We start from the raw sequence: 24655 nt of genomic DNA on the forward strand, positions 1-24655 counted from the left end.
GAGAGGCAGCTGCTGCAATGCACAAAAGCAGCACCATGCTCAATGGCTTAGCCATGGCTCCCTGGAGCACCCTGTCAGGGAACTCCCTACGACGCAACGAAGGCTTGGTGGGAAATAGTGCCATAATTGACTAGAAATGTCTGCCATGGGCCAGTACTGGATGCTGACAACTGAAGTGACTCATATTTGCCTCCAGGGTCTAGGTTGATAAGCAATGGGAAGGAGTTTGGGTAAAGTCTACCCATTGGTAGGCAGCTGCTGAAGAAGTACTGACCCACAAAGAATGAACTAGTTTAACATACCCTGGATCTTTCCATACTGTCTGTATGTCAAGTGACTATAATACCCTGTGGTAAGTGGTGTCAAGTTACATAATGGGTTACTGGAAAGTAGTTCATAAGAAATGTGGCTATGTCAACTGTCCAGTTAGATGTTGACTCAGCACAAGTAAGAAATGGTGGCTTTCTTAGCAAATCTTCCTCTACTGCCTTCTTTAAATCTAACTTGAACCCAGTCTCTTCATGGACAATCCAATCCTCATTTCTACCAAAAAGATGAACCAGTGATACTCCTCATTTTCCACTCAGAGAAAAGAGCAGCAGAGAACAGTAAGAAGTCATCATCTGACCAGATGGAACCAATACTTGATGGAATAAATATCTGCTCCCTCCATTTTTGAAAACAGTAACAAGCTTCAAGATGAATGACAATTATACAACTTAACGTTTGGTTTTCCAATAATCTGTGTTAAGAGAGATTAGGGACTCAGTGATATTTTAATTCCAAAAGGCTGAATATTGCATATTCTAACAAAGCCTTAGCTTTAGCTAATTTTCTTATCCACAAAAAAATAAAAAAGGAAAAGAAAAGAAAAATAAAAAAGAAACCCTCCTTTAAAATGAAAGTTAGCTACGAGCTGCTTACAATTGCCTTCTGCCTCTGCCTCTCCCTCTGTTTGGCCCTTTCAGATTCTCGCTTCTCATACTCTCTGCGGTATTCTTCCTTCTTCAGCCTTTCGTGCTGATATTCCTCGTAGCTGTCATACCTGAGAAACATAACTTCCTCATTAAGTCAACCCAATTGCACAAAGCGAAATGAACAATAAACTGGGGAGGGGTAGGGTTTTAGGTAACGTCTTGTCATTGAAACGTAGAAATGAGAAGAGCCCGAGGAAAATGACACATCGTTACCTGGGCCTACGGCTGTAGGGCGATCTTGAACGTGATCTCGAGCACAGGGGAGAATTTCGGTGTGAACGGTGTCTGCAGTGGCTTGACTCATAGTAGTAGCAAGATCTGGGAGAAAGGAGAAAAACAAAAAGGACATTCGCAACTGCCACTTAACCCCCGGTCGCTCGGCACGACTGAACATCCCATGCAACACTGTGTTATATAAACCGGCTTTTTTCTTCCTAGCTATGAGGAAGAGTTCCCAGTGACAGTTTCTGATCGTCTAGTCGGCTTAGAGTTCTGGGAGTGATGTGTTCTCTCCAGCGTCTCTTATTGATGTTAACGCCGAGCACCAGTCTGGTACACTGTCAGCTTTATCTCACATGGATCTCAACTACCCTGGCACAGGGCAGCTCTCCAGGTAATGGAAAAAGTTAGATGAGCAAGTTTCTTACAAATTGCTCTCTCTGATCTGACTGGCTCAAGGCACTGTGCTCAAGGCCAACAGATTTAAAGGAAGATGAAGTGCAATATATGTGTAGCAACAATCTCATTAGTTCTGTGGCATCAGAAATGCAGTGGCGAGGGGCCAGGCTGCCTGTGGGTTTTGAATGTTTTTTTCTGTTTTTGTTTTTGTTTTTGTTTTTGTTTTTGTTTTTGTTTTTGTTTACTTCCTGGGAACATCTTAGGCTTTGGTTGGGTTTTGACAAGGTTTACCTTGAAGAGGATCTACTGCCTGGGGATCTTGATCTTGACCTGGAATATGGTGATCGGGAACACGACCTGTGTCGAGAAAAGGACCTTGAACGAGAGCGCATCCTTTGGGGTCTTTGAGAAAATAAGGATTTGGGTGGTGACACGGAATCTCTACATGGAGAGTTAAAAGAAGAGCAGGAAGGCGACACATCGAACAATGAATAGGATTGCGTGCCATCCCAAGGGTAGTTCAGTTTATCACTTTCATCTTCGCTGTCATCAAACAGGCCATCCATGGCGAGTCCTGAATTTATAAACATAGGTAGTTTGGAGAATTGTTCGTTACTGAAATCACTGTCCCTCAGTTCTCTGGTCTTGTCTGCTTTGTCGTCAAAAACAGCTTGACTGGGATGACCGAAGTGCTTGTTCAGCTCAGCTCGGATTTCCTGGTCTTGGAGCTGTTTTCTGGTGCTGCAAGGAGAGACCTGCTTGCTCACCTCCAAAGTCTCTCTCATGTAGCACTTGTCTGAATCTGTGGAAGAACAAATCTGCCCCTGCCAACTGGAGGAAGCATCTTTATATTCTAGTTGTCTAGAGTCTTGGAGCTCCTGTGATATATTAATGAGTATTTCCGTTTTGGAATTGAGTGACTGACAATAGTCATGGTCACCAAACAGCCGTAGACTGGGCCGCTTGGCCTTCCTTTCCTCGTGTCCACTGGTGAGCACTGAGGTCTTGCTGAGTTGTGCATACAACTCAGACTGCTCGGGCCCTTTCTTGGTGGAGTTATTGCCTTGGGTACCAGGAGATTCGCTGTACCGGGGCTTCTTTGATGGTGGAGGTACCACAGTCTTGCAAGAGGACTTCAGCTTTGGAGAAGCCCTGAAAGGGTTGTCTTGGTTGGCTTTATGAGGAGGAGTTGTGGGTGGAGTTAGGCCTGAAGCAAAAGAAGGAGGAAAAAAAAAAAAAAAAGAAGAAGTAGAAGAAAAAGGGGGGTGGGTGGAGAAAGAGAGAAGAAACAGAGGTAATGTTCTTAAATGCCAGAATAAATTTTCTTAACTTTTCCAAGGTTTCAGACAATGATTAAAACTGAGTGAAAAAGAAAAACTGAATTCATGACAAGACCTGAAAAAGCGACTCTCTTCCCCTAAGCTTCTATCACCAAGAAAAGATGGATCTACGATGACAGACAACAGTGAGAGTCATGATATTTTGTATTTCAAATGGTCATGCTAACAGATTCTGCTTCCCAGGAAACATTAACGCATCCCTCCCACCCTCCATGGCACCAAGCAACACCAAAGTTCACATTTTCAAGGGCATCATATCATCTGTGTTACGGAAAATTAACGCGGTGGGACTCAGGGGACTCACAGAATAGCTTTGGTAGCATGTGTCTGCAAAGAACACTGTCAAGGATGCAAGTGGCTCAGGGTCTTTTTATCCAAGAAATGTACCCGTGGAGTCAAAGTCAGGCAGCTTGAAAACAAGTGCATGAAATGACAGCAAAAACAGGGCAGGGTGGGAGGATACAGGCAACTTCAAAGTAAGTTCAGTAAAATATGACATACGAATGCAGGGAACGAGACAACTCTACAACTTGATGGCAATGATTCTTCGTCTCCACAGTTCATTAACTTAGTAAACCATGGCTAATGTAGGTATAATACATTCTTGTAAGCATAACTAATACATTCTGTCTAAAATATGGTTCTGCTACAGAAACCTAAATGAACAGTAACACGAAATATTGCAGTGCCAGGGGACCATTTTATTTAGAGCATAACATTAGGGCAGGTTATGAGGCTGAAGAATTGAAACGAATCCAAGCTTTGGTAACTAGCTAATTAAAAATATTTTTAAAATAAAGGAAGAAGGGGGAGAATCCATCAGTGGTTGCATTCTGTGCTTTTCTAGAGAAGGGCACAAAATTCCATCAGGAGTCATTGTGGGAGAGTCTGTGAAGTGTTGTTGCCTCCATTAAGTTTCACCCCCAAGTAAATGCTACTCATTCCTACACCAAGGAAGAATAATTGTGATGTGGCTTTAGAGCCCAAGGAACTTTGAATGAGGGAAGGCTGGAGTTCAAATGACTTTATGCTTACAAGGGAACATTTTAGTTTACAATACACTTTCTATTTAGGACGATGGGTGAATGCTATTCAGCAGAAAAGAACTTGAAGTCTGCTAGCAAGCCTGGGGTTAGACTTAAGGCAACTGCATGTTTTAAGGAAAGGCAGAGCAATCCTACCTTGCTGGAAAAAAAAAAAACTTTATATATATTTATTCAGAGAGAACCAAGTAGGTCACAGAAAGACACATGAACTTTTAGTATGAACAGGAAAATGCTGCTTCTCTCTCCTACTTTACATTAAAGACATGGAAGAAATTGATATTCTCCCTAAAATAAAATATCTTATACCAATACTTGGCAATATTATCATGCATGGCTAATTCCACCTTATTGAGGGAAGAAAGGGGACAAGATACAAAGTGGTTTAACTTTGGAAATCCATCCCAGAAAAGTTCCGAAAGATGGGGAAATGAAAACACAAAGAGAGGGACACATTTGAGTCTCGAAAAAGTCTCCCTTTATTAGCAGCCTACTGTATGCCTACCTTCTTTGCTTATACATGATAGGGAGGTGACATTATTGAATAAATCATCTGCATCACTGAGGCACATCCCCCTTTTTTTCCTTCTTTCGTAGATAAATGTCTTCTATTCAGTCTTAGAAATTCCTATCTGGTCAATCACTTCTTCTCTCTTTCTTTCTTTTTTTTTCCCCCTTGTTCTTTACCTTTTGCTCTGCCCATTGACACATACTGATCTCTACCACCTACTACCTTCAATTACCATTACGACAAATTTAAAGATACTAATGACAAGTTTTCAAATATTTCTCATAAGAAGCCAAGCTGCTCAAAGAAATAATGATGAATAATCTCTCTTGGTTGAGTAAATAACAGTCAAATATTCCAAGTGACATAGCCATTGAATTGGGGGAAATGATATACAGCATCCTGAAATCCAACTCCATAAATCTTTTCATGACACTCCAAATTAAGGTAGTTTTTATTTTTCTAATAATTTACTGCCAGGATTACTCACTTGATACTTATCAGATATAGCTATATATTCTTGTTTGTCTTTTTTTGAATGTGAATTATATCTCGTCTCTCCAAATACATTATATAAGCTCTTAGTAGAATGTCACTTTGGCTTAGTTTTGCAAAATTTTTTACTCATTTTTATTTTTATTTTCTAGATTCTCCTTTAGGGGTGGATCTCACATTTCGATGGCCCAAGGATCACTTGAGAAGCTGGTTAAACATTTTTAATGAGATGGGTCACAGACCACATATGGAGAGCCACTGTCCTACAGTGCCTATGTGGCACATTGCCTTTTACTCAGGTATATGTATTTTGACTGACATTCTAGACCTATGAAAAGAAACCCTAAACTTCAGAAACACCAAATTAGGCCACTATTAAAGAGAGACTAGTTCTAAAAATAGCTCCGCTATCTAGGGATTTTAAATATAGAAATTCTTTTTAGTCTTGAACATTTGAAACCCTCGCCCTAGTACCTAAGCTCATTATCACTTAAATAACTGATTCTCAAGTTGCTCTTGGGAATGGCGACACCCCAATTGTAGTTTCTTTGAGTTAAAAACAAAGCCTTTCACCTCCTTTACATATTGGACAGCCGGTGGCCATTGAACAGACATTCTCTGAATGCCTACTGTGTGCTGGATGCTACATCAAGTACTGGTGTGTCAGGAACTCAGCTCCAAGGATGTCACAGTTATTTTTGATACAGAAACAATTCTTTAAAATTCGAAGTAAGTATATTTTCTTGTATATGGACTTAAAATCTACAGAAACTCTGAGATAACCACATATACCCCGTGAGTGAAAATATCAGGGCTGTCCATTTCCGTTGGCACTACTTATTAAAACAAATAAAGAATAACCGCTTAGTGGGTAGAAGTTATTTTAGGATCAGTGGGTAGGAGAAAATAATCCAGATAACTCCCTGAACTTTCTACCACTTACTGAAATGTCTTTAATCGGACAATACCTCTAAGTAGGACTAAGAATTCTCAGGAATCACAATACTTTGAACCACCAGTGCCTAATTGAAAATCCATTTCCAGAGATAGTTGAGACGCAGAGCAAAACAACAGTGCAAAAAGCATTTTTTTTTTTCTTTTAACACAGTGTGTCAAACTTTTAAGAGCTGCTGATGGGACAGGGTACCCCTTGCTGCACCTGATCTAATTGGATTTCTCTAACTCCATCTCTCCTACCCAGATTTTTTTTCCCTTGGGGTAGGAGGGCAGTCAATACCAATCCCCAAAGCCACTACCTTTGCTCATCATCCCACTAATCGCCAGACTCTCAATTTCATCCCACAAGCCTAAACCAACAATGCTAATGCCTCCCATAACCTCCGGATTATTTCCTGTGTGTTGATTTTCTGGGAAATGTGTACATTTTGGTGTTGACAGTACAAGGTATATTCCGTGCTCTCTCTTGAACTTAGCAGGTTTTGACAGATTTATGTGAGGACAGATGGCCATTACAGGCTGAAGGCTGACAAGAGGCAGTTCAGAGCATTGTTAACACACTTGCACAAACTCTCAGCAGTGAAGCGCTGTGCAGAATGTAATTCAGACTATAGCTTTTTTATTGCTGCCTATTTTCTTTTGTCAAAAGAGCCTGCTGTGCAGAGCAACAAATGGCTGCTATTACCCAGAATGTAATGGGTGTCAGACAAATCACGTAACACAAACAATCAAGAGTATGTAGGTCATATTTCAACAGAGCACAACCTTAGCAATATTTATGATTACTGCATTGAAATGTGCTCTATAATAAACAAGTACCTCTACATCACTCACACTTATGCACTTCTGCACGGCAAATCCGGGAGAAGTGGTACACACTCTACAGTCATCTTTTTAAACAGCCCTTTTATTTAAAAAAAAGTCAGAGACAAGTTTTGTTTTGTTTTGTGTTTCATTATGTGCTGTAAAACGATTTTCTTTGAGGAGTTCTCTTTTGGGCTTCTTTGTTTAATTGAATGACTCTGGTAAATGGTGACTCTTCTGCTCTGTTTTTTGTGCTCCCCTATCCACTCAATAATTTCAGCAGGATCTTTTTTTTTTTTTTGATAGTTTATAAATTTTACAAAGTCTACTGCTAAATCTGTGACTTGCTTTGCAGTTTATTTGATGGCAAAATTTTTCTTATGTTGCATGCCAATTCAGAGAGTTCCTAAGGAAAAACAATAAGAAGAGTTTTAACTTACTTAAAAAACTCACCAAAAAAGTAAAAAGAAAAGAAAAGAAAAGGATAAAAAAAGACTGGGCAAAGAGAGGTGTATGACTTGTCCTACTCCCATATTTTTGGCCTCAAGAACTTAGAGTGGGTGTCAAGAGGGTATAAGAAATGCTGATGCTCACTCAGAATGAGCTCTTAGCGCTACACCAGTTGTTAAGATATTTCATTGAGAAAAGCTCCTCCAGTACCTTCCACCTACCACCACCTGCTCCAGAAATCACTGGAACTCCACAAGAGCCAGCAACCAAAGTGTTAATGGTTGACACAGAGTGGCCTCCCACACCTTTCTCTGGCTGAGCGTACCCTTGCCTTTATTGCTTTTTAAGTATTCTTATAACAAACTGGCCTTACAGAAAAGCTTCAGAACATTATTATGACATGTAACGAATTCCCCATCTCTTGTTCACGGAAGACGAAGATATTATCAGTTGGCTCCAGTGCCCTTTCCCACAGAGCTAGGGCAGGAGAGGGGAGCAGGATGTGGGTGAGGGGCACCTGGCTTTCCAGGTGTTTACGCCTCCCCCATCCCCACAAACTAATGTGGGAAAGGAAATTGCATCCTTGGCTTAAAAGAAACTGGATAGTATCATGTTCAGAAGAGAAAACCGAAGAACAAAGGAATTATCTTTCCAGACGTTGGGTTGAGAAGAATGAGATTAAAAATAGAAAACGAAGGATATGTTTCAAATGTGGAAAAAATTCCTGACAGTAAGAGTTGCCAAACATTGCAACGGCTATAAGGAGAATTTGTTGGGTCTCCCTTGGATTCTTCAGGCACAAGAATGGATTATATGACCTGTCAAAATCACTTTCTAGTTCTCTGACACTATGGTTTTCCTTTTAAAATTACCAACTACTGTTCATATTTTGCTTTGGTCTATTTCCCTTAAAAGAGTATATACCAAAAAGGTACAGCAAATGTATGCTGTTTTTCAATATTCCATCCAGAACAATGTACTATGAAATGGGAAGTCCAAAAAAAATTATAAGAAAAAATGTTACAAATTGATTGGTTAATAAGTAGAGTATTTTTTAAAGAACGAGTCCATTTTTTAAAGCACTTTGAAAAATTGCCAAACAAAACTGAGGGAAAACATTAGTGAAAAATAAATGACACTAAATCACACGTCCACTCTCATCAAAACCATGGGGAGAAAAATATATCAATGGAGGAAAAAATTGCTAACACTATGTGCTAGGGTGATGAGATTGCTGATTATTTTGCTTTTCTCATTTCCCTAATTAGTTATAAAATAGTTATATTGCTTTTTATTACTTTTATAGTAATAACAATAAAACAATTCACATATACATATACATATATATGAAATTCTGGGGTAAGTCATTTTGGTCCCTAACCAAATTCCTTCATGTCTTGTGGTTAATACCATCATCTTGCTGAGCTGACACTGCTTTGCCATTCCAGTTTCAGAAACAAAAATTCTAGTGCTCTGAAAACCTCCATATGCAATAATAGATTTAATGCCTTCTGCCAAAAGAGCATCCTCTTTTCTCTCTTCTTGCTTTACTAACAGCTATTTTGAAATCAAATTAGTTTTTACACCTGTAAAAGCTTTTTTTTTTTATCAGTCAAAATGAGCTAGTTTAGGACAATCACAAAGTCAGACCAGCTGGCAACACCTAATAAAGCAAACTTCCTATCTTATTCCTCCTGTTTTCCAGAGACTCTGCAGATGGGACAGAGCGATTATTCTGGAGGTCTTAGAATTTTGTTGACTCTTCACATTTCCTCCGAAATGTTCAGAAAATTTCTCTAAAATTTGTGAGAGTAAAGAAAAAGAAGACACCAAAAAGGCTTAGGCAACGACTTGGTACAATTCCTCTCTCACGAACAAACAGATTAAGCATCTAGACCAAGGATCAACAAATCAACAACATGAATGCTGTTTCTACCCTGTCCTCCCCCAATGCTGCATCTATGGCAGACATCACTAACTGATCATGATATTCCTACTGAGTATGGACTTGGCCTTAGAATCTTTCTCAACACAATGCTCCTGGCAGCCAATACCAAACAATGACACTTGGCAAGTGAAATGAAGCCTAACATTTCTTAACATAACAGATGTCGACTACTATCTTTAAAATTCAGGCTTCAGGAAAGAGATATAATCTCTAGTCAAACAGACCTGCCTTTGAACCCATGCACCTCCACAGAGCTAGAATCAACATACAGCTTTTCCTTAACAATTAAATGGGCGGAGAATCAAAAAGATAATATACATACGTAAAGTGCCTATTGGGGATGTGCCTAACCTCCAGAATTTGTAGTAAAACTATATACAGCTATTGTAGAGAGAATATCAGGGAGGAGATTTTTCTACCTTGATTTGGTAAATCTCACACCCACATCAAAAGTAGTAGACGTTCAGTTTCATGGAGAGTTAATAGGGTTTGCCACAAAAAGAATATATACTTTTACATATGAGTGTGCCAAAGAACAGATAACATTAAAGTCAATAAAAGGGAACAGGTAAGATAATCAAAAGTTAAAAAGATAAGCAGCAAGGTACAATGGCCTCAGTAAATGAAGTTAACATAGTATCAGTAGTTAAATAGCTAATACTTATTGAACACATATATGCTGATACTAAACTAAAACTTTTTCATGTTTTATTTAATTTAATCCTTATGGTGACTCAATGAGATGCAGGTACAATTTATTATCTTCATTTGATGTATAAGGATCCTGAGTCTCACAGAAGTTATTTAAATAAACCAAAAGCCATACAGCTAAATGAGGGTAGATCCAGAATTTGAACTTGGGTTTGTCCAAAATCAGAAACAAGGTTCTGCCCAACTTCACTAAGCTACACTGACTGTTTTTTAAAAGTCATAATAAATTACTTTTGTTTGGAGCGTTGCTGCTTATAAAGTGTATTAGTTCAGGTTAAACCACAAGAAATTGCCATTTTTTTATGTCAAAAATAGTTGATACTGGAGATTTTATGTTTCAACCTATAATTTAGTTCTTTGAGTCAGACAGTAATTTCATTGTGAAATATAAACAGGACTTAAAATTCAGGAATCTGAGATCTAGAAAAGATTAAGGGTATAGAAGAGTCTTAGCAATTAAAAGATGAAGGAGGAAAGTATGCGTTTTATTTTGGACAGTTCCTTGTTGATTTCACTGTCCATGCAAAATTCCTTCTTACCTAAACATCCCCTTGATTTGCTGCCTTCTTGCTTCTGCTCCATCAATATCTTCTCCCCCTTCCCACCTGTATATTTCAAAATTCGATACACAGAATTTTCTCCCTTAAGGCTCCCCAAGTCAGGTCAGCCTGTGGAGAGTTCAATCTCTTTCAAACTCATTTCCATGGATCACCTCTGTCATTCACTGCATAATGGTATTGTCTTAATAATTCTTTCAGTCCTGAACTGCCTTTTTGTTGCAATTGCAAAAGGAATTGTTGTTGTCGTTGTTGTTGTTGTTTTCATTTCTTTTTCTGAAATTTCATTGTTACTATATAGGAATGCTATAGATTTTTGTACATTGATTGTGTATCCTGCAACTTAAAAAGTATTTGTTTATTGTTTCTAATAGTTATTTGGTGGAGTCTTTAGGGTTTTCTATAAAGAGAATCACATTATCTACAAAAAGTGACAATTTGACTTCTTCATTCCCAATTTAGATGCCTTTTATTTCTTTCTCTTGTCTGATTGCTCTAGCTAGGACTTCCAACACTGTACTGAATAAGCATGGTGAGAGCAGACAACCTTATCTTGTTCCTGATCTTAAAGGGTTTTATAATTCTTTTCAATCTTCTGTGTAATCATTGTATTTAACTTGACATCATGTTACAGGGTTCCCTTTAATAATTTCTTTTCTCCCTTTGGTGAATCTCTTGAGGCACAATCAGTGTTGGTCATATCCTCCAAATACTACTACACAACACATTTTACTCAAGATTTTTAGAGAAAATAGAGATCATAAACATCACATATTTCAAACCCACAATATCTCTACAAAAAAAAAAAAAAACCCTCCTCTCCTCCACCAATCTTCTTCTCTATACATCATCCTCCAGGCAATTTCCAAAGAGTCTTTCCAGCCTCCTTGAGCATCCTCCAAGTTCTTCCTCATTCCCTTGTTTCTTTATAGCTCTAAATTCCTTCTCTTATGTAAAGCAATTTGGCCCTACTTCAGCTTCTCTAATTTGCATCTTCACACTTACAAGCACCATGCTCAACAAACTTAAAACCACTTTTGTCCACCTTTCTTAGGAGGTAGCAAAACATTATAAATAATAATGTTTCATGCTTCTTATACAATGTGTTCTTTTCTCCCAATAGCCTATAAGCCAACATCTTAAACACAAGAACATTAATTTAGCACCTACTATGGGCCAGGTACTATGCTCCATGCTTTACATGGATCAGCCTCTATGTCTGACACTTGCTATACATCCATCTACCAAGACCTATTATACTGTAAGCATAGAGCAGGTATTAAGAATATGTTGTTAAATTGATTTTTGTTTTACTCAATAATCTTTCAAAGCACCAAGAAAAAGGGATTTAAACTAGTGAGGTGAATTCTGGTTCACTGACAGAAATAAATCCACTGTCTATATTTCTAAAGATTCTAAATATTAAAAAAGTATTTTCTATAAATCTCTACCTGCTTTTCAACAGTGTAGGCTCTTAATCTATCAAAATTTAACTAAATTATTTAAAATCAGATGTCCATTAATCAGATAAATATTAAAACTTATGGCATAAAGAAAATATAAATAAGTGCTTTTTAAATAACAACATAATCTCACTAATAGAAGAATTATTTAAATGACATGTTCATATACATAAATTAGCAAAACATTTCAAAAATGAATACATCCAGTGCTAGCAAGAATGAAATAAAGCAAGCTTATCCATAGAGTGCTAATAGGACTGTAAATGGAAATATCCAATTTCAGAAAATAATGTGGCACTATATATCAAAAAGCCCCAAGATATTTATATCCTTATATTCAGTATTCATAACTACTAGAAATTTATTTGAGAAAATAAGATAAAATTTATGAACAATGATTTCCACTGCAGTGCTATTTCAAAATGGTACTACTTTAAAACAACCTAAATGTGTAACAGGAGGAGTATGATGAAGTAAACTTTGATATACCTACTCAAACTGTTATACGGCATGCTAAAAGCCTGCTAACAAAGGCCTGTAATAATACAAAAATTTCTTATTAAAATGTTAACTAAAAATCAAGGTGCAAAATTCACACACACACACACACACACAAAATGGTCACAGATGTTTAAAAATATACATAGAAAACAATGTTATGGATATTTTTTCACTTTAGACCTATGAATAACTTTTCCACTAGTTTATATTAATGACATTGTTACAGTAAATTTTATTATAATCAGAGAAAAATCAAAAATGTTTTCTTTAATAGAAAACTTGGTTTTGGTATATACCGTGGAAACTTTCTCAACCCTCACTAACACAGAGGAACTAATACTGGCAGCATTCTGAACACTCCTAGTTAATAGATTCCTTTCCGTGACCTTGCTACTGTAAGCTGCAGAAGTGTATTTTCCCAAACCAGTTAATGCCATTACACTGGTGACTAAAATTAAGTAAAAGAATAAAATATTGTGTAAATTAATAAAATCTAAGTTAAAAAAAAACTTATTTATATAAAAAGACCCAATAAAGGTACATCACTAAAAGAAAGGCTGTCAAATTACTTGTAGATGGGTGCTGTTGGAAAACTGAGGAAACGTGGTGGATTATGATTTGATTTACGTGAAAATCCTAAAAATCTAGAATGATCCTATACTATGACTACCACGTAAATGCCTTTAATTCTTTTCTTTTAAAGAGTAAGAAACAAAAATTGGAGACCATTTATGATGCATTACTAGTGAGGTGTGTGCCAGATGGATGAACGAATCTCGAGTTAGCACACTTAAGTTAGGTAAAGGTCTCTGCCTCCTACCAAAAATTTGATATTTAATGTATATTTATATATTTTAAGCAAAAGCAAACAATGAAATAGTATATACTTAAATCAACTTTTTAGATAAACCACCAAATACACGTTCTCATTGGTCCGCTAAGAAGGCCTCTACAGCTTATAATATATACACACGAGAGTAACTTATAATCATATATGCAAATTATAATTTATTTAAGAAATGATATTATGTACATGCTTATAAGCAAACATATGTGTGTATATGTATGTATGTATATAAAGATATATTTGTACATATATGTACATGTTTGTCTACATACACACACGCACATATAAAATATATATAAATACCATAAAATTAACTACTCCACTGCTTTACCAAATCATGCGATCATGCAATGAACCTTACAAAAGGAGGTAATTTAGCAAACTCAAAGTGTGAAATTAAACTTAGCAACAATGACCATGGTGTGCGTGGGCACCACGGTTCTGGTTGAAAGCATCTTGTTTCGCTTACAGTTCCTTTACCCTTATCAGCAATGACCAGAGCCAAGGAACTTCTTGTTCAGACATCCTAAGATGCACTTTCTGGTGGAATTCAAGTACCTAAACCTAAAGCACTCGGTGCCAAGACACCATTTGCAACCAACTCGGAAGTCTACTTTGGAACTCTTCAGATTGATAAGTTTCTCAAAGGTCAGTCCAAGTTATTAATGCTCATTCTACTTCACTATGTGAGATAAAGACTGCCTAAATAAGTTCGGAAGCCCAAACGATGATGAAAATTGCTCTTGTTTAAAAACATATTAGAACTTTTTTGGTAAATGAGTATATTTTCATTTTTCTTCTTTGCTGAAAAGATATTAAAACAGTAACACTATACAGGAGAGCATTATACTGTTAAGTATAAAGGAGAGTCAGAAAATGTTCCAAGTGAAGCACTGAGAACCTGGCTTCAAACCTTTGCTCCTTGCTTTCTTGCTCTGCGATCGTGGGAAAGTTATTTAACATCTCTGAACCTCATTTCCTCAGCTTAAAAACGAGAAAACTACTGCCATCCTTACGAGGTCTTGTGAAATTAGCCAAAACCACTTATATGCCTGGCACATGTATTGAGTGGGAGATCAGTAAATGCTCATTTCTCCTCCTACTCAAGTTTTAGTGTGTTAATCAGAAATAGGGTTATTTGAGGATCCAAAGCAGTAATATATATTCATCAGAGAGTCTGGCCCAAGTCTGATCCACAGTAAATGTCTTCTCTTGAAAAAAAATAAATAAACGACTAGAAACATTGATAAATAACTTCATACACAATGTTGTTAGTTCTCAGTTAATTTCATTAATCATAGAAAGAATACACCCTATTATTTAATATATATTACACACACACACACACACACACACACACACACACACACACACACACACACACACAGAGCTCCAAGTGAAATGTAAGGCTTACCTGCAGTTCCAGAGAGTTCCACACTTAAGGTTCGTTCAATAGTCTTGTTCTCAAATGGGGAACCCTTGGTGTCACTGGAAGATATGGCACATTTATAAAAACAAACTGAAATGGAGTTGCTGTAGCCAAATGTATTAGAACCCCCTTCCCTTTCTGAAAATCGTTACATTTCTTAATACTTACTTTGGTGACTCTGGGGTCAGAGGAAGAGATAAAGTTGTTGGTTTGGCTAAAGGAAAAAAAAGGAAACTAATTATGAAATATTGAGTGTTTTTCTTAGATTTGTTTTCTTTCTACTACAGTCAGGTTGGAAACTGGAAACTGGAAAATGAAAGTAAGAAAATCCCTGAATATTGGATCAAAGTCAGACAACAGTCCATTATGCTAAAAAAAAAAAAAAAAACTCCAAACAACATTTGCATCAGGAAATTATCATTCAAAAAACATATAAAAACAGAATTTTCCAAAAAAGAAATGTAGCATCCCTGTTAAGAATTCAAAATTTTGCATCATACCATCAGAGAGAAATAATGTGTTCTATTTTAATTTGGAATACAGTACACGGTTTGTTTAGACAAGAAAACAGCAGAGTAACTACAAGATGACAGAACGTTATGAATATTCAGTTGATTTTTCTCCTAACATGTATAATTTTATATCTAGCCTGAGAATAGATTATTTCTATGAGGCCAAAACTCACTCACTCAATAACCATTCTAATTCACTAAAAATTAATTGAGAGATTATGGCAAATTGTCGACATTGACCCAAATGGCTTAAAAGGGGTTCAGATCTCCAGATCTGTTAGACAACTAAAGTAACATACTATGTTTGTCAGTTGAGAGACTTATACACTTGTAAAGAAAGCTCATCTACTTCCTTTTATGCTCCCTAAATTCTCCCTCCTACAGAAGGCATTTCCCAATTATTAAGGGGGAATAAGACTCTTCTCACGCCCAAATTCCAATTGCTTCACTTTGGCAGTCTTGTATTTTGAACAGAAGGAGGGGGAAACATGAGAAATGCCCTTGGGATATATATCCACATATTATGTATATATATGCTTATCTATAAAGATATATTTGTACGTATGTGGGTTTATGTCAGTTTTTTTCTCAGTAAAATAACTACTTTCGAAAGGTCAAGAGATAGTCGTTTATGAAATGAAAATCATAGACATGAAACCAAAAACATCTTTAGAATAAACTTCCTTATTTTATGGATGAAAAACCTGAGAAAACTCTTTAGAGATGCTAAATGATATTTCCAAGGCCATAAAACTAGTTACTGGTAGAGGCAGCCCAGAATATATTTCCTTTCTCCTATTATCAAAAGGAACTGCAACCAATAGATATTAAAGTAAATTAATCAACCCCAGTAATTAAGGTCCTTTGAAATGTGAAAATAATATTTATGTCCAAATTAGGCTGAAATTAGGTACTTTACTTGGATAAATAGTATTTACATATTTAATTTGTAGGCTTAGATTTAGTTTTTAAGCAAAGGAATGGTTTATCATCCATCCAGTGTGCATCCAGTAATATGAAGCTCTGCTGTCTTCTACAAATTAGGTACATTGATTGATTGGCTTTTTCATATACACAGATAAATGAACTGGGTTTACATTAATTTTTTTAGTATGTCTGATATAATGAGCCTTTCAAAAAGAACACACTTATGAAGGAACTTTATCAACTTTTGCAGTGCTCAACTAATAATTAGGATAATGCAAACAAGTTCTGTAGAATATGTCACCAGATATGAACTATGTGCTATCTCACACAATAAATGTACACTGAAAATCAGTCACTGGAATTCTAGTTTTAAGGTGTAGGGTAGGGTACCTGAAATGCTCAAAGGAAGACTCTCAAAATTCTGAAAGTTGGGTACAGGTAAGGCCAAGGACAATGGAAGGACAGGAGAAGGCAGTGGCCATATTTAATGGGAGAGAAGGCAAACAGGAAATGAGGGCCTTAGGAAGGGTATAGCCCCCAACCACATTCAGATCCTAATCCCTGAAAAAGCCCATACTCACAAAAGACACCGCTACAGGGACACTGATTTTGTTCACTCAGAGTTTAACCCACACCCATTCAAATGACTGGTAGACACAGACTCTATGATCCTTGAGGGCAGGAATGCATCTTTTTCATGCAAATCATGGTATTCTTGATGAATGAATTCATCAACAAATGAATGGGTAAACAAATAAGTGAGATACCAACATGGGCCAAAGGTCAGACCATTATCCTAAGGAACCTAAAAGAACCTGACCCCACAATGTTACAAAGAGCAGACATAAAGCTCAGTGAGAAAAAATTACAATACATGAAGGTAACATCAGTAGATCCTCTTAGCTAAAAATTCAATAATTCATATAGTTTAGAATTTTAAATTTTGAATAATAATTTAAATAATCCCTGAAACCGAGCATTTATTTCCTGTTAGTTATTAACAGCCAGACATGTTTATTTTCTTTCAGGCCTTTAATAACTACAGAATTTTGGGGGGTGGAGGGATGGGGGGAGCAAATGGCTTTGTTCTGGGATAAGCTTTTTATGCCCCACCACAGACATAAACCTAAAAAAAAACCAAATAAATAAAATGCAGCAGGTCTCTTCTAAAGAATATTCTTCCATAGGCCAATTTAATTCTTCACCTGCTACGGTTCGTAACAGTTCACAGTAATTTTCTGGGGTAAGCAAATTAAAAAAAAAATTTTTTTTAAAGCCTCAAAATCCAAAAGGACCAATTAAAGTTTAAAAAAAAATCTTTAAAACATGTGCTGCTGGACTGAGTTCACTGACTACAAGGTTTTACTGAGCCTGAGACTTCGAATTCACCTCCAAAAACATCGACACATGATGAACATGAGGTAGAGAATAGCTCAGTGAATTCTTCAGTTCACTCACTAGAGCAAGCCCAGCTGGCTTTCCTTCACCTGAGGCTTTCGACAGCCACGAGTCCCACAGCATGTCCAGCTCTGCTCTGAGACAAACTCTGCCAGCGAGTGGGTATGAGGGGCCTATCAGGGCTAAGCAAGCCAAGAGAATGCATTCGACTCATTTCGAGAATACATTTCCCTGAACTGCTGGAAAGGGACGGACAGTGATTTTTGAGACAGCCACCAGGACAATCTAACTGAGAGCCAATATAAAATATTAAAGGAAGCTTCCTGAAAATTCTGGGCCTATGGTGAGGTAGTGATGAGAGAGGGAAATTCGAAACACTGGGAAAGAAAATACTTATGAAAAGCAGCAGCAACGGCATACCTGTGTGAAATAATCATGGTTCAAAACAAGGCCCAGGGACTACCAGTCTGCAGCTGGAAGGGGAAGTTGGGAAAACAAAAGGGAAAAAAAGAGGTGGATGTTTATAACTGCTCTTTTAGCAGAGGCCTACTGGCGCTACAAGGTTAGAGGCTGTGTTCACGTGAAAACGAATGTCTTAAAGCTACAGTAATTTTCATCACGCTCTCTTTGGGCCTCTCAGACTAGAATATTTTGAGAGAAAGAGCCAAAAAGAAAGAAAATTCTTGCTCTGCCAAGAGAGTTCTTCCCCAAATCACCCTGATCTGCCTCAGAAGCTCCAGTCTTCTAGTAATGTATGGAGATAATAAAAATCAACCTAGGCGTTTCGTGTAATCTAGGCGATAGTTTTTAAAAATAGAAAGCACGTAAAAATTCAAGAAATTTCCCAATCTTTATTTACAAAATAAAATCTGGGAGCTTAATATGTACTCTAAAAGAAACAGAGAGAGAAAGAAAAAGAATGCACTTAATAATCAGGGGAGGCTGCGTAATTATTATTTACTATTTCTTAAGGTATATATGGCAATCAGCGATGCCTCATTTTTTCCATGTTTGAAAGGGGAAAAAAATCAAAGCTGTTTAATAAGTTGCCTAGCCCGGTTTGTTCAGAACTTCAATTATCTCAGCATTTCAGAGTTCATGTTCACTTCCTCTGGTGTTGCGATGCCCCCACTTCAACGGTCACCCCCCTCCACCCAAGCTTACATTTCAGGTATCTTTTGGTGATTGTGAATTAGGCCGCACATCAGCTGAATAGGATATGTTCAACCTGTGTCCAAGGAAGGATTTTTTTTCCCCATCTATAATAAAGTGCTGACTTCTCTATCCAAACAGGCACCACCGGAACGGAAGCCCGAAGTTTGGGCATCGTGAGCTCGGTGCGTGTTGGCTTTACCTACAGCTCCCTCACCCACAGAGTGCGTTTCGCTCCCCAGCCTACCTTGTAAATGTTGCGACTGTGACTGTGTGTGGGACTTCTTTTTGGAGGTGCATTTGTCTCTGCTGCTGTTCCTGGTCTCTGTGGGTTTAGCGTGAGGAGGGTCATCGTTTGTGGTCAGATACTTGAGAAGCTCTGAGCAGGGACGTCTTTGCGGCTTTTGCTGTTGACAAATGCTCTTCGCTTTATTGCTCCATGAATTCTCGGTCTTAAAAACAAGGCATAAAGAAAGCTAAAATTAGTGAACTGAACCTTATCAGAATGGATATAGGTTTTCTGAAGAGATGGGATTTTCAATGAAGTGTTCAGTCTAAGTGTACTAGATCTATGAGCTGTGAATAATTGTTTGCAGAACAAGGAAAGAAAATTACATTTAAAATTCCTAAATGACATTTATGCAGCTTTTTATTTCATTTCTCCTACATTTCAATGTTCTTACTCAGCAACATGTAACTAACAAGACCCTACAGCGCCTTTACGGTGAATAAAAAAAAAAAAATAAGCTGGTTTAAACCTTAATTTGCCACTGATTGCTGGAGCCCAGTATTCACAATTCTCTTAAGTACCCCTTAACGCTCCGTTTTCACTCACAGTGAATGGCAAGACAAACATTGTTTAATACAGCCCGCTAACCGAATTATGTCATTGCCAGCATTCCATCCAATTAATGGCAGAGATAGATCTTTTGCAGTGATTCCAGAGCAATCTTTCTCAGGTTAGACAGCTGGCAAAATGGCAATCCTGCATCTTAAAGTCACTCATAGATAATACCAGCCTATCGGCAAATTAAATTGTAGCCCACATTACTGCATATATTAATAAATGGGCAAGGAGTAACAGACGGTAGAACTTCCATTCCAACTGTCCAAAGACAAAGCGTAAATGAACATTTTCTAGTTTAAAGTAGCTGGAGTGTTGCTTTTGGAAACGCATTTCATAATGTGTTTCGCCGTGATGAAGCAACTGCAGGATCCCAGCTGAATTAACACATATAAATAAAACTATCGATTGTTTTACAGCTTCAAGCGAAAACCCTTTGTTACTTTTCCTTCTGTATTAAAAAGCTTACATCTGTACCTTAACAACTGCAGGGTTTGTTCTGATCCTGTGATTATGGTTTGCATGGTTCTGGGTACTGAGACCACTGCATTCATTATAACTTAGCTGAGTGTTGGCCGGTGCCAGTAACAGCTTCTTAAGCTAGAAACATATCGGAGAAGGGAAAAAGTAAAAAAAAGTTATGCATCTTCTAAGCACTGGAATAAGTTACAAAACTTTAAACTTAAAATAAATTATGATCATAAAAAGTAATTCTATTACTCTTTAATTATATCTTAGCACAAAGACACTAAAGGAAAGGTAATTTTAAAAAAGTAAGAAAAAGTTTGACATCGCACTGCCAATTGTGAAAGTATTTCCTTTTCCTATATTTGAAAATATTGTCCGCCTTAATCTTTCTTTTAGATAAAATTAGGCAAAAAGATCTTCCTAAAAGGACTTCCAAGTCACTACTATGTGAAAAAGCTGACTTGCTAAATGAGGACTTGGGGAGTAGGGAGGTAATATATGGACTTTTTCCTCTCAATAACCCACTGAATCAAGTGGCAATAAGTAAAATATTCTGTGATGTTTTGAATCATGTTGCACAACCAAGTAAAAAACTTTACTGATTCAAAGAATATTTGGGATAAAAGAGTGGCTGTCACTGAAGAGGATTTGTAAATAGGGTCAGGAGATGTGGGTTCTGGCTCAAGCAAAGTATTTACTGTCTCTGGATCCCTGTTTCTTCATTTGACTCGAGGACCTTTCAGGACCTCCCTGATTAGACACTTACTTAGTATGACTCTAGGTCAACAATACCTCCCAGTTGAACCAAGTGTGTGGATAAAAGTCATCTGGTGTCAATGTAAAGAAATCAAGAGTCCTAGTCAGCAATATTGACAAATAAAGAAATTGGGGAATAAGTAACAATTACTCATGAGATATCTTATTCTAGATCAGAAATTTCAAAAGGCAGAAGAAAAAAGTAGTGCTTTTACAAGGAGTGCTTTTAATATTTAAAAATTTAGAGATGGGAGACAAACAGCTTCTAAATGGCACGTCAAGGACATTATTAAAGTTTGGAGGATGGCATTCCCTAATTTACATTGTATGCTCTTACATCAGATTTATTGCAAATGACAAATGGCTACCACAGATGAGAAGGTAAAACTGTGTCTTAGAACTAATAAAATTCTGGTCAAGCACTGCACCAAAAAGAAAATTCACTCTTCACTACCAACAAACTCACCCTTCATTGTTTACCATAAATTCAGGTACCTTAGGTTGCAAATGTGCTATTATTTTTCAATCTTCATAACAATTATGGATTCAAAGGCTTAAAATATTATATACCCCTTGATCTACATTTTATTTCTAGAATTGTTTTCATAAGAATAAAACTATAAATGTCAGTTATTATACAATTTATGACAGTAAAAAACAGGAGAAAATGACTAAATATCCAACCATAGGGATTACTCAATAAACAAAGACATCTTCAAATAATAAAATACTATGCAACCATTAAAAATAGTGAATGCATTTAAAATTCACAAACATACTGATGCTATATCTTAATAAAAGAGTAGAATTCAATCATTTCGTGTATTTGAGGTTATTTGAAATTACAGGTGAATTCTTTTTAGTTGCCTACATTTTCCAAATTGCTACCATGAACATAAATAATACTAAGATATAAAAGTACACACATATACACACAAAAGATAGTTTAAAAAATGAAGTAAGATCACAGAGAGACTGTATTATCAATATTTTTAAGCATAGAATCACAGAATCTGCAACTCCAAGTTGGGGACTGTTTTGGCATCAGTCTAAATCAAAAATCCAGACCTTATTGTTACTACATCATACCCATGCAGCGGGTAGCCAGAGGCAACTCCAATTCCTGTTAAACAGTAGGAAGGGTTCTTACTAGAGACGGCTCTTCTGCCTCCTGAGGCGGAGGGGTGCCGTCAGGCATGGAGGAAGGACTAGCCTCATTCTCAGTGGTCACATCTCCATCTGTCAGTGCATCAAATGAGGGCAATCCGTCTTCATCCACAGGGAGACTGTCCAGTGTCTCTGTGAGGACTGCTAGCAAGTTCGCCTCATTCTCTTCATCTATCTTCTGCAAAAACAGAAAAACAGACGAAGACGTGAGTGAGTTGACACTGGGAGATGGGCAATACTATTAATCAGTGCAGACTGGACATGTTTAGCCAAATGAGTAAACTGTACGTGAAATTTTGGGTGTCCATGCCAGAATACAAAATCACATCTCCCTCAAATTCCAAATTTCACTTTTGGTCTGAAACACACAATCAATTAATATCTCTACTGTACCAACCTCTGATTGCCGAGCTATCCAATTTAGCAATTTATGTCAGTGCTTAAAACTGCTGTATATGATTCTGTCTTGTTCACAGTCATTTTCCACATGTTTGTCTTGTTTCCCCAACTAAAAGAGATGATTTAGAGAATCTCAGGACTTGAGAGGATTTTAACCATCATCTATTTCATCTTCACAGACAGTGTTTCAATCTCCAATGCAGCACACCTGGCAAAATGTTAGAACCCTCTTATTTGAATACTACTGGAAACAAACTATACCAAGAGAAACTATATACTTTCATGGTTTCAATTATAATTTTATCACAGAACACTCCATAGTCATTTATTTCTCTCTCTGACAACTCTCCCAACTTTAGTCATAAATCTATAACTGCCTACTGGATATTTATACTTGATAATAGCTCCCTCTTCTCCAAAATTTAGACTTCAAGAACCCTGACAACAGAACTGCTATTTCTCTTGACTTCTCATGTTTGAGTAACAATTCTTCAGACCTTAACTCTGGAACTACCTTGAGTCCTCTTTATCTGGTCAGTCACTACTTAGAGGTTTATTTTGTAATGTCTATTAAATATATTCATTTCTCACGGCCAAGGGCACTACTTCAGTTCAACGTCACTTCTAACAGGGGCTCCTGCAAACATATTGTCACTCATTTTCCCACCTCCCACACTCATTGTCACCAACACATACTTGGAAAGCTAATCTTCACTTATTCATTCCACAAATATTTTTGAACACTTACTCTATGTTAGGGCCACGCTAGGTGTTGAAGACACAAAGAGAAATAAGACAAAACTCTGCCTCTCCAATAATACTCCAGTGGAAGGGAAGAACCTGTAAACAGTTTACTGTACAAGATATTATTTATTTCAGTAGTCTGTACAAAAACTTTCAAGATCTCTCAAATTGTAGCTTATGCACCTTGCTTACTGGGCAATGTGCTATATTTTATGCACATGGGTGACCAATGCTGGGCACACAGCATAGTCATCGATTACTCGCTGAATAATTCATTGTTCTGCATTTATTTCCTAGAAAATTGTTGTGTGTATCGCTTTATTTCCCTTCTTTTAGCTCTTCACATTCTTTGTCCAATGACCTGTTTCACATGTCTTTTTTTAAAGTTCTGTACACTATGACATTAACAATAGCTAAATTATCCCACACAGATTCTATTACGAAATGCACCTAAGCTGCTGACATCTAATGAAGCTAGCAGTGCCCACACTTCCTTTCTCTCTAGGACTGAACTCCAGTTAATTGACCTGACAAAATTACAAGAATCACAGAATAAGACAGCTAATCAGAAAATCAAATTGTATTACTAGAGAAATTAGGCAGGCTTTTATCACGTATGCATTCTATTTCCACATAAAAATTGTTTTCCCTCATCACTGATCAGCCTCTATTCCAGGAGGAAAACTACAGATTTCTTTCTCCTTTGTATTCAAGAAGCCAAGAAGAGCTGTTTGCTACTCACAGAGGCCTTTACTGGGCATTTTTTAACACTTGCATACTGCATCTCCCTAATGCCCCTGGAATTGACATTGTGAGTCAAGTGGATTGAGGAACACAGAATGGAGTGACAATGTATAAGTTTTAAAACTAATGCAGAAGGTAATTCCTAATCAGAAGGAAAAAAAACATTAATTTCAAAATGGCACCACTTCCTTCCATAAACTGACCAATTCCTTAAAATTCAAATTGTTCAGTTCAATCACAAAACCTTACTGGTGTTCCTCTCTTCCCCTCAATTATTCTGGACAATGTCCATGTAATTTTAATAATAAAGATACTGAAATGATTTTTCTTTATATGCTGTCAAGGATTATAATTTGGTATCCAAAGATTCCAATATCTTTTTTTTTTTTAATTAGATTCCCTCACATACCAAAAAACCAAGTCAGGTTATTAAACTGTTCTGAATAAAAATTATAATTAAGTCAAATATATATGATTTTAAATATCTCCCAAATCATGAAATTTATATTAATATAAGTATCTCCATGTTATCTATTAGAAATAATTTTGAAGTATCTCAAGCACACACACACACACACACACACACACACACACACACACACACACACTTTCAGTAAACTGCACTTTTTTCCAGGTATCCCAATTTTCATAAAGGCTTATTTCAAGTTTAAAAATAGCTCAAGAATATTAGTTAAGAATGTTTACCAGTAAATGAGCAATTGTGTTTACCCCGATTTAAATTTTGTGTTTGGATTCTCAGCAATACTACAAGCCTCTATTTGCTTTCAATCACATAACACAATAGCACCTTAGTTTCATCCCTACTGTAAACAAACTGCAATAATTCCAGTCAAGTAAAAATGACAAAGAACACTTAAATTAACTAGTTTTTTTTT

General features: G+C 36.9%; 1 protein-coding gene across 4 annotated transcripts in view; it reads right to left on the reverse strand.

Annotated features, from left to right (window-relative positions):
- Positions 1-24655, reverse strand: part of PPARGC1A (PPARG coactivator 1 alpha) — a 609551-nt gene that overhangs the window by 14810 nt on the left and 570086 nt on the right. For all 4 annotated transcript variants that reach the window (XM_011365225.2, XM_011365217.2, XM_011365230.2 and 1 more), the window contains 8 exons: positions 21856-22050; positions 19959-20081; positions 18885-19089; positions 14817-14862; positions 14634-14707; positions 1887-2802; positions 1191-1295; positions 925-1045 (listed from right to left, as the gene is read on the reverse strand). In XM_011365225.2, the coding sequence (XP_011363527.1) occupies positions 925-1045; positions 1191-1295; positions 1887-2802; positions 14634-14707; positions 14817-14862; positions 18885-19089; positions 19959-20081; positions 21856-22050 (1785 nt within the window). The remainder of the gene's footprint in view (positions 1-924; positions 1046-1190; positions 1296-1886; positions 2803-14633; positions 14708-14816; positions 14863-18884; positions 19090-19958; positions 20082-21855; positions 22051-24655) is intronic.

The sequence above is a fragment of the Pteropus vampyrus genome, unplaced genomic scaffold, assembly GCF_000151845.1.
Source record: "Pteropus vampyrus isolate Shadow unplaced genomic scaffold, Pvam_2.0 Scaffold5, whole genome shotgun sequence".
NCBI lineage: Eukaryota > Metazoa > Chordata > Mammalia > Chiroptera > Pteropodidae > Pteropus > Pteropus vampyrus.